Source organism: Salvelinus fontinalis, chromosome 14 (genome assembly GCF_029448725.1).
Source record: "Salvelinus fontinalis isolate EN_2023a chromosome 14, ASM2944872v1, whole genome shotgun sequence".
NCBI classification, from domain to species: Eukaryota; Metazoa; Chordata; class Actinopteri; order Salmoniformes; family Salmonidae; genus Salvelinus; species Salvelinus fontinalis.
In genome coordinates, this window is record NC_074678.1 from 1,636,019 (window position 1) to 1,654,398 (window position 18,380).

Below are 18,380 nucleotides of genomic sequence, written 5' to 3' on the forward strand. Positions count from 1 at the left end.
GGGTATAGCACTTGGTGACATCTGCTTATGTAAAAACAGTTTTATAAATACATTTGATTGATTGATTGATTGATTGGTGGATCCTTAATTGGGGAGGACGGGCTCGTGGTAATGACTGGAGCGGAACCAGTGGAACGGTATCAAATGCATCAAACATATGCTTGATGCCATTCCATTTGCTCCGTTCCGATCATTATTATGAGCCGTCCTCCCCTCAGCAGACTACTGTAACACACACACTAATGGTTCCGATAAGAGGCATTCCAGTCACAAACCTCCATCCCTTCACATTCTTGTCAGTCAGCAGGATGCTGTGATGATGTCCAGAATCTTCTGAATCCAAGATGGCCGACACTGTTTGTTTATGTTATGTTGCAATCCCACTTCCTGCTGCTCGCTAGTGTAAACCGCCCACCGCCCGGGCCAGGAAAAACAGCACGACCAGCACCCCAGTGAGTGAGGTTTAGGCTTGGACTTGTCTGTAGTGTTTGCTGTTTCCCACGTTGTTGGAATTCAACAGCAAGCTGTTTACTAGGCCCCATGTGGCACCACCGTTCCCTCCTCCCCCATCCTGGCCCTCTGCTCCCTTCCGTCTCCCTTCTTCCCAACATGGATATGCAGCGTTCATCGTAGAGCAGTAATCACACAGTACTGAGGACCCAAGCCAGTGGGATTAGGTTACAGGCATTGTGATTTGTGAGACTAGGAGACGCGGTTAGTCAATTAGAATTATGTGGTGTAGTTTTACCCCAAGAATGAAACGTGGTGCCCACATTTGTCAGGAGTCTGAATGGACTCTATCCAGTTCCTATACACTGTAACTGAACAGAAAACATATTGTAAATAGCTTGAATTCCACATCTAATTAATGCAATCACTCCGTTAATTCCGTGAGCTGGTTGTGTATTTTAAAAGCTGCACAGTAAACAGGAACATAAGAACTACGATATTGAAATCAGCCAGTAATAATCGGATTGTTAATATTGTCCTTAGTTAGCTGAATGTCATGTATAAATAAGCTTCAAGCATTAAAATCCATCTATGTCATCACAATGACATTTCATTTTCCACCGTAAGGTATATGAGCATCATCAGGGAAGGATTTTCATAGGGTTTATTTTATTTATTTTTTACAGCTGACAACGAATGATACTAATACAATGCATCAAACGAAGTAATAATATACAGCTCAATGAAAATGTTAACGATATGATGAGGTGCATGCAAAATGGGAATCCTCTTCATCTTTGTGCTACATCCTTTTTCCTCAGTGCAGCCAGATGGCAAAGCGCCAACTCTGCAGTCCTCTTCATCAGCCCGTTTGATGGGCGTCCTGCTGCCGAGTTTCAAGGAGGCCATGTGTTTACAAAATGACATTTGTGACAAAAGAAAGTTTGTTTTTTTATATAGCAAGCTGATTCTATAGAGGGTAGAGGTTAGAGTGTGTGGGGTAAGGGAAGGGTGTGTGTGTGTGTGTGTGTGTGTGTGTGTGTGTGTGTGTGTGTGTGTGTGTCCTGTAGTGTTGTTAAATGTCTGCAGTCTCTTAATCCTACTGTAACCCCCTGTGCTGCCATGCTGTTCTGCTATATACAGCTATGTTACTATACAACTTTTTCCACTGTGTGTGAATGGCATTCCAATATGAGCAAAGTCAAGTCTTTTTTCACAACGATATCAGTAATCACACACTGTATTCTTCTCCGTAGTTCGATTCAAACATTCAGGAAAAACGGTTTCAATTTTTTGGGGTTGTTGTACATTTTTTTTGACTGAAACATGTCTTGTTATTTTGTTCTCTCTCAATATTCTATCGTCTTATCCTAATACTGTCTTTGTCTTCAATGGTGAGGAATTCCGACCAAAGTTTTCCCCTTCTTTTAATACTTTAGGGAATTTTCAAACGTCGGGAAGTTTGGCTGTAATGCCCCAAGATTTGTTCTCCCTGTAAGAAATCATAGAGTAACAATATATTAACTACAGAGCAACCTGGCTTTATAGGTCTGCATTTACTGTTATGCCACCTTAGCACTACTTATATAATATACAGATATATCAGTCAATGTATGCTTTGCAGCGTTCCTTTTTCCATTTAAAAAAAAGTTATATAGCCATATTCATGCATTAAAAAGCAATTTTCATAATTGTTGACTACAGGGTTTAGGTGCAAATTCATGGGGCATTACTTTGAAGCTGTAAACACCATCAAATAGGAAATTAAAAATAATTAAAAATGAAAGTAAAAAATGTGGAACGTTTGTTTTAATTGGTCAATCAATCATTGAATGCTCATTTTCATTTGTTGATGTGAGTGAAATAATAAAAACCTAGTATCTAAGGGATAACACAAAAAAAATGGCAAGTGTAAATGAAAAATAAAAACTCATTTAAAACAAAGTATTTTTTTATTCACACAAAATTTAATAAGATATATAACAACCGTTTGGTCCATAAATATTTAAGAGGAAATAGTTTCTATACACCATCTTTGTCAAGAAACAGGGAAACATGGACAATCTCGATAGAACACTTAGTGTACTCAACTATAAACATGAATATTATTGGATTAACCAACTATATCTGAAAGAGTGCTGCTTTCTAAGACACCGCTGCCCCCTTTCTAACAGGATACACCATAAAAAGATCTTCAGAAATAAGATGTTAAAACAGTACAAAACTAGTGAGGCGTCAAAAAGATGTGAATCAGTCAACAAACAATAACATATAAATCCTGAAGTTGACAAACTTTCTTCCAAGTTATAGCATAAGGCACATAGTAGAACTGAGTTAAGCATCTACTTCATCAAGTAGATTGAGAGTAACGCTATGTTCTACAATAGAACAAATTGTGACAATTACAATAAAAAATGTTTGAAGCCCGCAGCCAGGAATCTCTCTTTTTCTTTCTCCTAATTCGCACCATGTAGTCCTGCTTTGCTATCAACCACAACCCGACGCCAACGACCTTAAACAGCTTGCCCAGGAGACAAAAAATAAAAGTTGAACCCCGTCAGAAAGAAATCCTTCTATTTCTTTTTGTGTCTCTTTCTCCGAAATCAGCCAGAGGAAAAAGATAATTGGTCTGTTCAGTAGCAAGTGTCGGTAAAGTTTAAATATGGCCAAGGAGAAAACGTGGAGGATGATTTCTTTGTCCCACTAGCTGTCTAATATCTCCAGCTTTTCTGGGGTCATTGTAATGTTTCTGTCAGGTCTACACATCTAATCTTCCATATCGTCATCCCTCACTTGTTATAATCTTCCTCTCCGACCTTCTTACCTTTTTCAGAATCAACCCTTCTTTACCCTGAGAAACATGATGATAATAATAATAACAATGTACTTTCCATTGGCCAGTACATTGTCACTGTGCAATTGTATTTAACAGTCATTCTACGGGCTCGCTGAATCCAGATAAACTACGTTTTTTTCCATTTGTGTGTTTGGTATGTAAAATGAGGCCAACAGAATTGTTTTTCCAGTTGTGTGTTTGGTATGTAAAATGAGGCCAACAGATTAGTAAAAGTACCATGGAAACAATAATTTCAAACAGTGCCCGTGAACTCTGTCCCAATCAGAATTTTACTCACTGATTTATATTGTTGAACTCCTTCTAATATCAACGTGACTGCATTACATGTTGGACAGTTACCACTGTACAGATCTAGAGATGTGTTCTGTTCTTATTCTTTTCTGTCACAGTTGAGATGTATCATGTTAAGACAAAATGCATGTTGACGTCACCGCAGCCACCTGGCATTAGAGTTGTAATGTTTGTTTTGTTGTACAACGTTAATTTAGAGACGGGAAATTACTCATCTCTATAATGCTCCAATGTCTTATAACATCCAGGATAACTCTGAATGATCTTTTACACAACATTCTGAAAATTCATATTTAAAAGATAAAAAAAATTAAAAAAGGAAATATCAAAATATGCCTTAAATAGGATAGTACTAACATAGTATTAATGATTTTAAATGAATTATCAGGCCGGGATCAATTTTAGACTAAATCAAATCAAATGAACAAATTAAATTAAATCAAGTAAAAATAATATACTATTACCATTTAAATAACTTAATTTTGGGCTCTGACCCAGATTGTGGTACCCTCTATAATAATTTGTCAATGCCTTCCAGATTCAAAACGTCCTCGACACAAGACCAATCACTAAATAGGTTGACTACAAACTCAGCTGCCAAGCGGTTGCAAATGCTACACATCAAAATAATCTCCTGATTAAATGTTGCTGTTGTTGTTGTCGATGTTCTTGCTGCTTTCTGTTGTGTGTACAGTACAGTACCGTACTTTATGTATCCATGGAACTGTCTCTGTTTTCTTTAAAGATGTTGTTTAAAAATATATCATTGCAAATTGGGGGGAAAAAAACAAAATGAGTTAAGAGCGAGGAGTCGTAGAGCTTGCTAGAAAAGGTTTGTCAAGGTAGTCTGTGAGGGGCTCCCCGAATCATGGCTGTCCAAACTAGACGTGACGGAGGTCACTACAGTGATAGAGGGATTGGTCAGGTCTGTTAGTGTGGCCGCGCTGGAGGGGGGTGTCAGAGCGCCGCTGTCGGACGAGGGTGGAGGGAGTGACGTGCCGTCGGCCTTGTCAACACCATTCTCCTGTCGCAAAACGTTCCTTCTGAATTTGGCTCTTGCGTTTTGGAACCATACCTGTAAACCAATCCAATCCAATGGCTTTTACTTTATGTTTATGTCTGATGTATATTAAAAATATATATATTAGCAACTTATTTACTTTCTTTTCTTTCTTTCTTTCTCATAAAATTGATCTGTTTGACATCACAGTGTTGTCCACTAGCTGACTCTCCTGGCAGAGTACAAAGTGCAATAACTACAAACTGCTGATTTTTGACGCCATTATTTTGGACTCAGGGAGTAGAAACCACATGAGAAATGACCAGCTGAAAAAGTTTTTCTTTTGTAAAAGATCCTTACAAGACTTGTGCACACTCTCTCTCTCTCTCTCTCTCTCTCTCTCTCTCTCTCTCTCTCTCTCTCTCTCTCTCTCTCTCTCTCTGTGTACGTTAGTTTAAGTTTCTCGCTCTGTGAACATTAGTTTAAGTTACTCTTGCCACCACTGACCCAGGGAGACTGGGGGTGATTAGTGGATAAATGATATGTCTATAAACCCTGAACACTACAAATACACTGCATCTACTTCATACAGTACATCAAGGAACCCTAGTGCCTAACAACATTCCATACAACTCAACATTGGTAGAAAACAAATTAAACATTTGATTAAAACCTAACAAAACAAAAAAGGATGAATTAAATGGACTGATGGTAAAAAAAAAAAGAACAAACGGTGGAATGGAGGATACAGTGAAGACGTCATACTAGGTCAAGGGTCGAGAAGGAGGTCGATGGCTTCTGCTTACCTGTAGAACTCTTTTGGTGAGGCCTGTCTTCTGGGCCAGCTGTTTGAGGTCCTTGGCGTCTGGGTTGTGGTTGATAGCAAAGTAGGACTTCATGGTGCGGAGCTGGTGGTGCTTGAAGGAGGTACGCATGCGCTTGTTCTTCTGGGCTGGAGGGTAGGCCTGGTCACGATCCAGGTGTTCCCCATCATTCTCATTACAACCTAACCAAGAGGAGGAGGCGTCAGCTTAGAGCACATATACTGCCACATTGGAGAATGCATTACGTGCCATGTAGAATAATATATATTTTTTTTAATCGGGGTGCTGCTGGATACTTGTAAATATAATCCCTAGAAGATTAGATGGACGGCACTCCCCCAAAATGGGTGAGAATAGAAAGATACAAGTCAACCGGAGCAGGGTTGGGAATAGTTTAATATGGCCACGCATTCCAATGAACAGAAATTCAAGACACAAAATGTCCGTAAACTGGCCATAGTTTTCAGTTAAGATTTAAATCTTTCATTGATTCATAATTATTCCAAATTGAACTGACCCGAAACCCTTAGAAAGTATTATAAATGTATTTTTTATTTTTTTTTAAGTAAGAGTTAGTTGATTTGGTACAGTATTTCTAATGTGTTTAAAGAAAGTAATACTGTGTTGTCATTCAAATGTGATCCCTACTTCCAACATGCATCATCCTTTTAGGTCCTTAACTGTTTATGGGAAAATATTTACAATAATTGATTGACATTCCATGATTAAAAGACAATTATTTTAATAGTCAACACAGCCAGCAGTCATTTCTATAGCGTATATGGACCTACAGTAGCTCCCTATGACAGACTCTTTCTACTCTATCACATCAAGTGGTCGTCTCTAATTCTCTGTCTAATAAACTGGAACAATATAGCAGGCCATTCATTTTTTTCAACACACCTATCTTGTTATTTACGGCCCCCTGGAAATGCAAATCACTAGTTTAAATGACTGACTTTAGTGCCGGTTTCAAAGACCCAAAATGCATTGCTCCAGTAGGCTTAATTCTAGTTTTAGTGAATCCAGAGCTAAGCACGAACGCAGATGAATCTAGGATTAAATATCTCTGACCTACACACTCCATTTATTTTTCAAATGAATCTCGACCAGGACTACTACCAGATTGTTCATCATTAACTTATAACTTAAAACACTTATTTTCATGTTATTTTTAATGTAAGACACGCATCTTGAATGCACTGCAATAAATAAGACCTCAATCTTTAAATCTTGGGTATCCTATTTTCGTCCAGTGCCTTTCGTTCTATAACTACCCACCAGGGGTCACTATGAAAACATGCTGAGCAGCAAAGTATAACCGAACAACTGCAAAGTCGACATGGGACTGCATTGGAGAATCCTCTAAAAGACGTATAGACATACAGAGGAGACAGATCCAAAACATTATAACCCGGATCTAGACAATATAAAGGTTTTTGCCCGCACCTGACTGTGAAAGACATGCAATTTCTGATGTTGGAACGCTACATACAAAAGCAGGACTTCATTCTGAGTTAAAACTACAAGCGTGTATGTATGTCTTTGCAGTGCAACCAAAAAAGTGCTTTAAAGATGCACAACTTCTATAGCTATATATATATATATTTTTTTTAAACGGAGACCAAATAAATTAAGGAGGCATATTGACATTATTTATGGAAATGAAACAGTCTTCAGAAAATGTCGATTATTATCCTTGTCGTTATTAATTTATTATTATTGGTAGGCCTATTCTACTGTATTCCCGCTCCATCTTTCACTTCTGTTCTGTTTCTGAGAACTGTGCTGACCTTCCCGAGTATGATTCAGAAGTGGTTGAAGGCCAGGGATTCCTAAAGCACCTTCAATTAACGCAGAACTGTTAACACGCAGATTACCCTTTTTTCCTTTCATTCATGGTGAACAGAGGAAACTTGGCACACAATTAACAACTGTATCAACCGGATACTAATTCTAAAAAGCAACAACAAAAGAGAATATGCGGGGTTGGTTGCATTATAACATTCTGCGTTTTGAATTCCAGATATTCAAAAGTAAAATTAGGCTAACTGTATGCCTACGGTAGGCTATAGCCTAACCGAGGAGGCAATGTCTCCCCAAGTAAAACTAAAGGCGGAAAAAGGGCATTAGCTGCGGCACATTTTAAGCAAGTGAATTACCGTACCCTCTGCACGTGCGTATAGGTCACCCGTTACCCCTTGCACGTGCATATGGTTCAAGTTCATGTGTGTGCCCATGTTAGACCTTCGATAACCTAAAACGATTCTTAATTAGAAAATGTAATAGAATGTTTAACTGTGGGTCAATTTTAGATCATTTTGACAACAAGAAATGTAGCATAATGATGGTAAATGCAAATAGGCTTCATAAACAGAGCAGACATTCATAGAAGGCCTCTTCAATTTTGTTGAATGGCCAATTGTTCTCTTTCCCCCTTCCCTTTTTGTTTAAAATTGCTTTCGGAGTAGGCCTACGGACTTAAACACCAAGCAAGCCAAAAATTCCAGCAGCCAGCTCTATATTCGTCAGTTCACCAGCGCACGTCGTGTTTTTTAAATTTTATATAACTATACAAGTCAGTTAAGAACAAATTCTTATTTACAATGACAGCCTAGGAACAGTGGGTTGACTGCCTTGTTCAGAACGACAGATTTTTAACTCGTCAGCTCGGGGATTCGATTTGGCAACCTTTCGGTTACTGGCCCAACGCTCTAACCACTAGGCCACCTGCCGCCCCTTCGTTAGCATGTAATAACATTATATTAGCCCTAACCATTACATCCCCATCGAAACGTTATTTTCAAAGAGTGCAACAGCATCAATTCCCCGATACAACTACCCAAACAGCCAGTCCTCTCATCTTCTCTGTCTCCTCACCTGAGTTGTAGCTAGTGATGTCTATGCCCATGGCGGGGCTCTTCCTCTTCCGAGGCCTTCCCTTCTGGGCCGTTCCAGTGCCATTGAAGTATGGCAGCGCCAGACCTCCACCTTTAGCCGCCATCTCGGCATAGTTGAGGCCAGGGTGGGGGTACTCTCCCTGGGATATGGTCTCGAAGTGGACCCGGCAGTACACCAGGCTGTCCTTCATGCCGAAGTGGTCGCCTGTCGTCAGGGTCTTGTTGCACGTGGTGCACGTGAAGCAGCTCAGGTGGTATACGGAGTCCCTCGCGCGCATCACCATCTCAGATGCTGAGATCCCGAGGTGGCAGCGAGCGCACCTCTGCACGGAGAACCTTCTAGAACAAGGACGCGCAGACATGACACTTCTAAAACATTCCGAACAGGATTGAAAAAAATGGAACACACTCACACACACTGCGAGGAGAGGGGGGGGGGGGGGGGGGGGGGGGAGCCACATAAAAGACACCTCCATGTCGTTATTGTTTTTTCCCCCCAGCAGTTTGCTTATAATGTTATAACCTCCATCCGCAGTTTTTGTATAATAACACCTCGGCTATGCAGTGGAAATGCCAGATTGCCTCTGATATCTATAGGCTACATGGCTACAGCTGTGTCTATGTCCATGTTGTCGAGTCATTATATGAGGCTTTGTATGCCCTGTTGAGTAAAGCTATAGCCGATCGAACCAATAAGCCTTCTCTGCATACATTATACATTTAACCTAGATTTATAGCCTATTTGCCTTTTTCCGTGGCCTATGTCTGTGTTTTACGCCTATGGATTCAGTCACTAACAATCGTTTGTATGACAGGCCTAATACCAAACAGAGAGAGAGAGAGAGGGGGAGAGAGAGAGAGAGAGTTGTTCAATTATCGAATAATAAAATACATTATTTCACTAAGCCTGTAGAAAAACTATTCATACCCTTAGATTTTTCTTACCTGTAGTAATCATCCTTGCAGTAGATGCTACCATCCTTGGCGAAACACGTGAGTTCTGACTCCAAATGCTGTTTACATTCACAGCATTTGAGGCACCGTAGGTGCCATTGTTTGTCCACAGCGAGCAGATAATATCTATCCGATATTTTGCCTCCACAGCCGGCACACAACGCGGGTTTCTCAGGGCCCATGGAAGGCATGGTCTGGAAGGAGAAGGAAAGGAGGGGAATATTAACGTGGGAAATGCATGGCTCACATCCTAAGCCTGTAGTTAGGCCTCTACTTCTCATGTGAGGGTTTGGCTTGTGTGTGATAAAACTGTAACATATATGAAAATGACATATTACACTAAAATCAGCATTACACGATTTTCTTGAAAATAAATAAAATAGTAAGTAGCACTTTAGTTAGATTTTGGGCTCATGACAGTTCGGTTTAAAAGCAAAATGAACCCCAAGAAATTCCTGCGGAGCTGGAAGTGTAATAACATGCAGGGTCCATTGTGTTTAGGGAGTAGCTGCGTTCAATTTATCTAACAAATGGAGCTACATAATGATATTACAATGACAAAGAATAATTAATGACGCTTCCTTGCACATTTAAAATAAGCTGTATCGACAGCTGAGAAGGCCCTATAACCTCCTACTTTTACACGCCTAACCATAAATTACAACAATGACCCAGGAATAATAATTATCATAATAACACAAATTATGTAGGTCTATAATCAATTATTATGTAAATGCTAATAATAATCAAGCACAGATAACTCTAGTAGGCTATATCTGTAATTATTGTTTAATCATAGTCTATATTATATAGATAAATATTGACAACAGCAATTTGCTATTTGCTCAAAATATAAATTGTGTAACAAATTGGAAAATTGTGCGTAATAATTGTCACATTTAGTTTATGCACATTCACTTAACAGGTTTATAAGTGAATATATTTGTATTACATACGAAAACTTCCCCAGACGAGCATACAATTTAGTCTGCATGTTATTGTTTGTTATGTTGGGCAGAGGAATCTGTAAACTCAATATTAACCACAACATTAAGACTTTATTTCGAGTGATTCTTTATATTAGCCCAACTATAGGCCTACCTTCTACAGCATTCTCTTGCGCATAAGCAGTTATTCCCATTCGGATGTAGGTGTTAATCGTCATAGATGTCAGAATAAAACAACAAAATTGCATTGTGTTCCTTTTCCTCACCGCTTCTCTTCCGTTGAGCCGCACGCCCTTGGCCAGGCGCGAGTCGGTTTTGGATCTCCTCTCCATCTCCTCCATGATGCCCTGGATGTGGTCACCGGAGATCCCGTGGAACAGCATGGCTCCCGCTCTTGAACGACGCAATGTGCAACAGCTCGCTTCTGCCTTATAGCCCACAACTTCCATATACAGCTCTGCGTCCGGTAGGCTCAGAGCATCCGACTGGTTCTGCTGCGAGACAGGCATACACACACAAGAGGCACACTCAGCTCAGCTTACCTCCTCTGCAAGTGTGCAAAGCAAACTGGGGGAAAACGAATACAACTCGGTGTAGAGATGAGGAACGGGGAGAAGTCAAGGCAGGAATAAATTGTTTTCCTCTCCCCTGAATGTCTTGTCACCAAAAGAAAAAGTATAGTCCAGCTGATACGGTGGGTGCCAGTACACGCACTGATGATGATGGCGATGAACGGTTAAAATGGCAGAAGTTTAGATTGGGTATTTTTCTCTCGACAGTCCCCCACCGATCTCCCGTTACAGGGTTCCGTGTGCTTGAAGGTCAGATTGGGACTGCCTGTGTTGGAGAGCCGTGTTCTATTTGTGAAGAGAGCAAAAGCCTGCCCAGTTTGGATAATTTGGTAGGAGGAGTCGCCCCTTCTCTCTATGCCACTGATTTCTATTCACCAACAAAGAGCTGTCACTCTCCTCTCAAACCCGCCGTGCATGCTGGCTGCGAGAGCGTGGAGAGAGACACTTCGGGTATTGACATTTTCATTACTTTTCTTTTCTATAGGTTTTAGTTACCAGACACATTAGTGGAGACTAAATCACAGCTTAAAGACACGATACGGTTTAGGGATATTTACATAAGCTCTTGGTGTGATTGAATTAGAAGGATAAGCATTGGATATTGAATTGTAATTTGAACTAATTTTAATATGTTTGAAATGTATTATGGAGTTTCAGAATTCTAATTTGCTGAATTTGATTCGATACGTTTATGTGACACGTCTTATGTGAAACAGTCGTGTGAAGCGATATTTTTACAATTGTCGGGTACATTTTTGGATTGGATATTTTTTACTTTAGCCCGAGATTATATTAGGCCTAATTTAACAGGATCCTGATTAATTCATGTTAAAGATTACATGATGTGTGTGTGTGTGTGTGTGTGTGTGTGTGTGTGTGTGTGTGTGTGTGTGTGTGTGTGTGTGTGTGTGTGTGTGTGTGTGTGTGTGTGTGTGTGTGTGTGTGTGTGTGTGTGTGTGTGTGTGTGTGTGTGTGTGTGTGTGTGTGTGTGTGTGTGTGTGTGTTGGGAGGTTGGGGCGGGGCAGTGATATGTTATAGGGAGAAGACAGCTACAGTAACTCCGTAGAGAGAATGGTAAAAGATTATCATAGCCAACATATGTCAAGTTTAGCCTACAAACACAACGTAGGCCTGCAAAATAATACAATATGGACTACGATAAATATGCCACAAATAGCCTAGAGCATGGCAAAAACATATAGGGCGATTTTAAAACGAACAGATGCCAAATGCCAGACCCTTTCCTAACCAACATAATAAGTAAGCCTAATTAAGAAGCCTATATAGGAGCCTATATGCATTTTCTAGTTATCCTAAGGCTGCATGCGCTGAAGTGCCAGAGTCAAGCTTCCATTCTGTGTAAGTAACGGAATTACACATTTTAAAGCCCAATCAATGCTCTCTCAATTAAACGGTAACCTACACTCAATGGAAACTAATTATCCGCCACTAACTCTTCATTAGCATGCCCATCGTCTCTCCAATTAACCCCTCTGTACACTCAAACTATCGCGATACACTGACAGACAGATTTCTCTCTCAAATGTGTGACAACACGCACCCATGATATTGGCTAAATCTGCTTGTTTGCTTGTTTTTTGCCATTGACATTTTGTACTTTAATCCAAAATATTGAATTCCATTAAATATATTTATTGCACGGATACCATGTTATCGAAGAGGTAATTGATATTATCTATATAACGAATGTGTGTATTATTCTGTCCCCAAGGCCCTGGCCGAGGCCTGACAGACAATAAAACACGTCTGGGAGAATTAAAGGTTTTGTGTCAGAGGACAAAAGATAACTCTGCTTACAATCCGGACCATTAATAAACTCCCCAAAGCTCAATGGAGTTGCAGGTGCGCTTCCTCTCGCCAACACCAATCATTTTAAGAAGTGTTACATTTCCATTTTGTCCCCGGGATCAGAAGTCGGGTGTTTAATTGGGCCCCTCTAGATAACGCGGCGCAGAAATGTCCAAGCTTTAGAGGAGGAGGTGAATGTGCTAGCAGCAGCAGAGTTAGTTCGCGCTCTGTCAGTTTCATAGCACTGAGGTAAAACATTTAATAAAAAAATACAGAGGATTCATTTCACTTGGACAAAGAAATCTTAAAATTATGTCAGTTCAGTGTGACATTTAATTGCAGTGTTTATTACGCGTTCCCAGGAGAGGATAGAAAACGCAAAGTGGCCCACCTTATTTTAAAAAGCTTATATCCTGCTAAATGTATAGATAGCTGTTGTTATTTATTTTATAAACTAAAATTATCCTGCCTATTATTAGTATTGTTATAATTTCATTGTGCATCTTCATAAGGAATATGAAATGTGCTATAGATCCCCTTGATGCGTGTCTCCCTTGCCTCCAGCAATGACATTTCATCCGAGTGAAAAAGGATTCAAATGCGTCAATGTATGCATGAGCTCTCCCAGTGTCCATCTCTCTGAAATGGAAATCAACCTATTTGGGTTGTTTTACTTAACAAAATCGAAATGTAGCCTTATTGCCTCTTTCTCGGATTTAGTTTATAGCTAGGCCTATTTTAGAAGTCTAGGGTCCCATAGCAGGTTATTGGTTATACATGTGTAATTATCTGCTATATGATAAAAAATGGAAAATAAAATAAATGACTATTGATGATGCATCTTACAGTAATGCCAATAAGGATGGAGGACACACATTAGTATCTTCTAAGGAAAGTAACTTATTGGTCTCTAAACGCCTTGGCTTTTATTTTTTGGGGTGAATTCATACCTGCATTGTTTGTAACCATGCCAGGCTTTTGTCTCCTGAAGAATAAAATAAATAAAATGAAATATAGCGGCCAACTAAAGTATTTCCATTCCGGTTAGAGTTCAGAATTCATCGTTATTTTACTATTATTTGGGTGTCTCGTGACATTTTAAAACTGGCAACACATTTAGGCTACTATTACGTATTTTTTGTCCGTTTTCCCTCTTTTTTCCACTATTCTGCTGAGACTTTGCTGCGAATCACCTCTAACCTCTGCAGTTCAGTGTACTGTGCAGTGTCTTCTCAATTTAAACCTTGTTATTTTTTCTTATAAAATGTTGACCATGAACATGTATTCAAAAACAATGACAGATAAGATAACCATATTTGAACTATACCACGGGTGGCTCAATGTTGACTTTGGTTTCCTTGTGAATGAAAGAAATAAGCCGTCTATCGCCAATCCTTTCACATCTCAAAGCTCAGTAACACGTCTCACTATATCTGTCATTAATGCAAAATCTTATAGCTTGCACGCGCACAATCTTTTCCACTCCATGCATCAGGCAGTATTCTATTTCAATGCCATTTTTTCGCACCTCGACAAATATCAGCCATGTGGATATAATGTAGGCCTATGGCACATATACCGATTAATTGCGTGAACATTTGTATTTCATGTGAAAGTTGAGGTTACCTTCAGCTGAGAAAGCGTTGTCCTGTTATAGAAGCCAACCTTGCGTGGAGAGGGTGGCGGGGCTGTACAGAAGAGAGAAGAGGAGGAGGAGAAGGAGGAGAGGGTGGCGGAGATTCTGCCGGTAGATGGGGGTTGTTCCTTGTTTCTTGTAGTCCCAGCGAGTGTCAATTAAAACAAACCCATCGCTTGGCGAGAAGACAATTATACATATTCTTCTCCCTCCACCAAACCCTCTCAAACGCACTGATAATGAGAGCTCACGAGACAATGCTGAGACACACACGCACGCACACACGAGCATGCACACACACACACACACACACACACACACACACACACACACACACACACACACACACACACACACACACACACACACACACACACACACACACACACATCACGGGTTTGTCCAAAATATCAGCATGTCAATGCCCATATGAATTAAAATCTAGTCAAGTGTGTTTTACACCCCAGATTACAGTGGTTTCTGATGGGTCCGTTTTAATAAATCATTGGGTGTTGCAGTCAAACTGTATTAACAGGCTATCTGGAGAATATGAGCGTCAAGATACACCACGCCTAAAAACATCCTAGTGGATAGAAATTAAAAGTTACTCAATTGAGTAGATTATTATTAAATGTAACATTAATCCACGTGTCACATTACGTAACCTAGCAGGCACATTTTATACTAATAGGCTATATTGCCCAAATCAGGGAGAATATTAAAAACGCTTGGAACGAAATCTTGTGATGTTGAAGACAGAAATGAAATAGTCACATTCACTTTCTCCTCTGAAATGGGCTGGGCTTGACATCCACGTTTTCTTTTCTAATCACATGAAAAAAGACCTTCAATTACAACTCCCTCGGTCTTTGAATGGTTCCATTCCAATTTGAATCAACCCCTGTCCGCCTTCCAGTCAACAAGATATAGGCATACCGGTAGGCCTTACAATGAACAATGGAGATGGTCGTTAGAATTATGCTATAGTGAAACGGTTGGGTCTGCGTAAATCTTTAGGTTACCGGGGAACGTCAACAGGAGCGCGTGTCACCTCGAGAATCCCAATTATAGAGTGTCATATTAGGTATGTCGCGCGCTGCCCGGAGGCGAAATGCTCCACGGCTGTCGCAATTCCACATAGCAGACTATTACTGCTTCGTTTCACAGAAATCCGTTAAAGTGAATCTTTGTAAATATTAAATCTAAACGAAACATAGCCTTCACAAAATCGGTCATCCCGGTTTAATCCAGAACTAAATCCTTGCGTAGCCTAATTGGTCATCTCTTATGTTTTCTTATCTGTCTACAAGAGATTACAAATTCGCAAACAATGTGGAAATTATTTCAATGGAGCCAATATTTTTTCTCGTTCAGAAATGCAACACAATCGTGACTGCTTATGAATGTGTATGGTGGGTTGGTTGGTTTACTTTAGATTTGTTTTTTTCAATGTGATGAGGAAATGTGAAAAATTTGTCTTATTCAATTTTGAGAAATATTGTGCGTGATTTGGAATAGGCTATTGGCATAGTATCAAATGCATTGAACTGCCACAGCCTATTATAATGCATGTTAGAAAATGTATTTCATCATATGATTTGAAAAAAGGGTGGGACATCTCATACATCTTCAGACTGAATAGGGTTCTACCTGGAACCCCAAAAAATTATTATTCAAAAGGTTCTCCTATGGGGACAGCCAAAGACAACGAGCTCTCACAGTCTCAATGCAGATTTAGACATTTCTCCAGAAGTAAAGTGTTGAAGTTGCTCCAAACCTCAAATTTCAAAGTGTTATTGAGCCTTGGGTTAACTCCTCCTGCTCAGTATTGTTCCGTTTCTCCAAAAGTCAAATTTAGGGTTAAGGTTTAGGAAAGGGTAATTATTTATTTAGATTTTTATGAGTGTCCACCACTGAGATCAATCCAGAGTTATGGGATTATACCCAGCCACCACCACCACCCCTGTTCACCATGCCCTAGCAAAACCCAAGCCTTCTTGATGGTAATAGTTCTGTTTTTGAAGGCATTTTCCGACATCCTCAGGACATGGATAGATGTCCAATTTCGAACACACTCTTGAGCGATCTGCCTGACCGAAGAATCCTTTAAGGTTCTAGATAGCTCCTTTTTTTCTAAGAGTGTAGCATCATTTGAAGATTTCTTCCTCCCCATCACTACCCCCCCTATTTTTCTCTCGCCCTTTCCTTCTCTCTCCTTTCCTTCTCTCCCTCTTTTACCCCTCTCCCCTCCCCTCTCCCTCCCGCTCTTCCCCTTCTCCCCTCCCGTCCCCTCTTTCCCCTCTCTCCCTCCTCTCTCCCTCCCTCTTTTCCCCCTCTCCATTCCCTCTCTTCCCTCTCTCCCCTCCTCTCTCCCTCCCTCTCTTCCCCCTCTCCCTGCTCTGCTGGAGCCCATATCACAGCCCCCTGTACAGTTCCCTGCCAGATGGAGAATAGGAGAGCTAGCTCTTAACTAGCCAGCTTGAGCATATGAACACCAACTGCAGCCTCCCTGCCTGTCTGTTTCTCCACAACAAATCCAGGCTGCCGCCCCTCCCCCCTCCTCCTCCTCCACCACCACTACAGACTGAGATGCACCCAAAAAGTGCAGTCCCAAACTCTGCCATATCTCAAGGCTACAGCTCCCCCTCCCTCCCTCCTTTCCCATCCTTCGCTCCCTCCCTCCCTCCCTCCCCTTGTCCGGTCTCATCTGGCAGTGGCAGGGTTCTGGCCTGGCACAGCCGGCTTGACCACCAGTTGAGACATGGCTGAAAAGCCTACTGCTGCTCAGTGCTATTCGCAGGCCAGTCTGTCCAAAGGAATCTGGCGTGCTGACTGTCACTCAGAGGTGCATGACGTTTTTGTCAGGCTGTAATTCTACCACAGGGAGCTGCTTGTCCATCTGACCAGTGGTGAAGCTCCTGCCCCGAGGCCAGATGACATTGTCTCTGTTGCACAACCAGACGTTGATGTTTGGAGGGGCTGCTCAGCTGCTGCTTGGATCAAGACACACACACACACGTACACACAAAGTGCAAAGAAACCACCCTCCCACTGTGATTTCTCTTTGTCACACACAAACAAACACACACACACACACACACACTTCTCGGGCCAGATGCTGAGACTGATGTACCTTTCAGGCGTCACGAGGCGGCTGACACTCCAGTTTTGCCCGCCAACTCCGTGTCAAACCCTTGCTGGACAGCAGTGATGGAGGCTGAGAGTGACTGTGGCTGGGCCTACGGCCGCGGGGCTGTGTGTGTGTGTGTTTGTGTGTGAGCAAAAGAGAGAGAGAGTTTGGCCTGTCAGCTGGGGACGATAGAAGCCTGTTTGGCCAGCCAGGGCTCCAAACTGGACAGGTCCCTGCCTGTGTGTCTGCTATGCTGGATCCTCTATCAGGCATACGGCATGACAACAGCAGGATCTAGCTGCTCCAGAACAACATATGCTTCCGCTGAAGGTCAGTCAGAGTGTCTCAGTCCTAAGAGCTTGACATAAATACACTACTAGCAACTGGCCAGGCAGACCGCCACTCAATTCACAGCCTGGAATGGATGTGATATAGCTCTGCCAAGACAATAGTAGACACAGTGCAATGGGGCTTCATTGCATTTTCTTTTGTCTGAGATGAAATATCCCAACAAAGAAAAGCCCAGAAACACTGTACAGGCTGATTTAACCGGAAACACTGTACAGGCTGATTTAACCAGAAACACTGTACAGGCTGATTTAACCAGAAACACTGTACAGGCTGATTTAACCAGAAACACTGTACAGGCTGATTTAACCGGAAACACTGTACAGGTTGATTTAACCAGAAACACTGTACAGGCTGATTTAACCGGAAACACTGTACAGGCTGATTTAACCAGAAACACTGTACAGGCTGATTTAACCAGAAACACTGTACAGGCTGATTTAACCAGAAACACTGTACAGGCTGATTTAACCAGAAACACTGTACAGGCTGATTTAACCAGAAACACTGTACAGGCTGATTTAACCAGAAACACTGTACAGGCTGATTTAACCAGAAACACTGTACAGGCTGATTTAACCGGAAACACTGTACAGGCTGATTTAACCGGAAACACTGTACAGGCTGATTTAACCGGAAACACTGTACAGGCTGATTTAACC

General features: G+C 41.1%; 1 protein-coding gene across 4 annotated transcripts; it reads right to left on the reverse strand.

Annotated features, from left to right (window-relative positions):
* Positions 1 to 1,099: 1,099 nt before the first annotated feature.
* lhx9 (LIM homeobox 9) lies at positions 1,100 to 14,495 on the reverse strand. 4 transcript variants are annotated; one of them, XM_055943714.1, is made up of 6 exons: positions 14,231 to 14,495; positions 10,490 to 10,717; positions 9,268 to 9,470; positions 8,303 to 8,661; positions 5,405 to 5,604; positions 2,384 to 4,673 (listed from the first exon to the last, which is right to left on the reverse strand). In XM_055943714.1, exons 2-6 carry the CDS (start codon positions 10,670 to 10,672, stop codon positions 4,422 to 4,424), a joined length of 1,197 nt encoding a protein of 398 aa, XP_055799689.1. In that variant the 5' UTR covers positions 10,673 to 10,717; positions 14,231 to 14,495; the 3' UTR covers positions 2,384 to 4,421. The 4 variants fall into 4 exon arrangements, with proteins under 4 accessions (XP_055799690.1, XP_055799689.1, XP_055799688.1 ...); XM_055943715.1 differs by lacking the exons at positions 2,384 to 4,673; positions 14,231 to 14,495 and adding an exon at positions 1,100 to 1,942 and having other exon boundaries at positions 10,490 to 11,128; XM_055943713.1 differs by lacking the exon at positions 14,231 to 14,495 and having other exon boundaries at positions 8,303 to 8,658; positions 10,490 to 11,135.
* Between the last annotated feature and the right edge of the window lie 3,885 nt (positions 14,496 to 18,380).

Bases quoted from the DNA above. Each gene is read 5' to 3' on its own strand.
- lhx9 (XM_055943712.1), bottom strand. From the start codon at position 10,732: ATGCCTGTCTCGCAGCAGAACCAGTCGGATGCTCTGAGCCTACCGGAC. The intron at 8,662-9,267 runs GTAAGAAAAATC...TCCTTGTTCTAG, and splicing joins TGCAAGGATGATTACTACAG to AAGGTTCTCCGTGCAGAGGT. The intron at 5,605-8,302 runs GTGAGGAGACAG...CCTCTTGGTTAG, and splicing joins CATCACTAGCTACAACTCAG to GTTGTAATGAGAATGATGGG.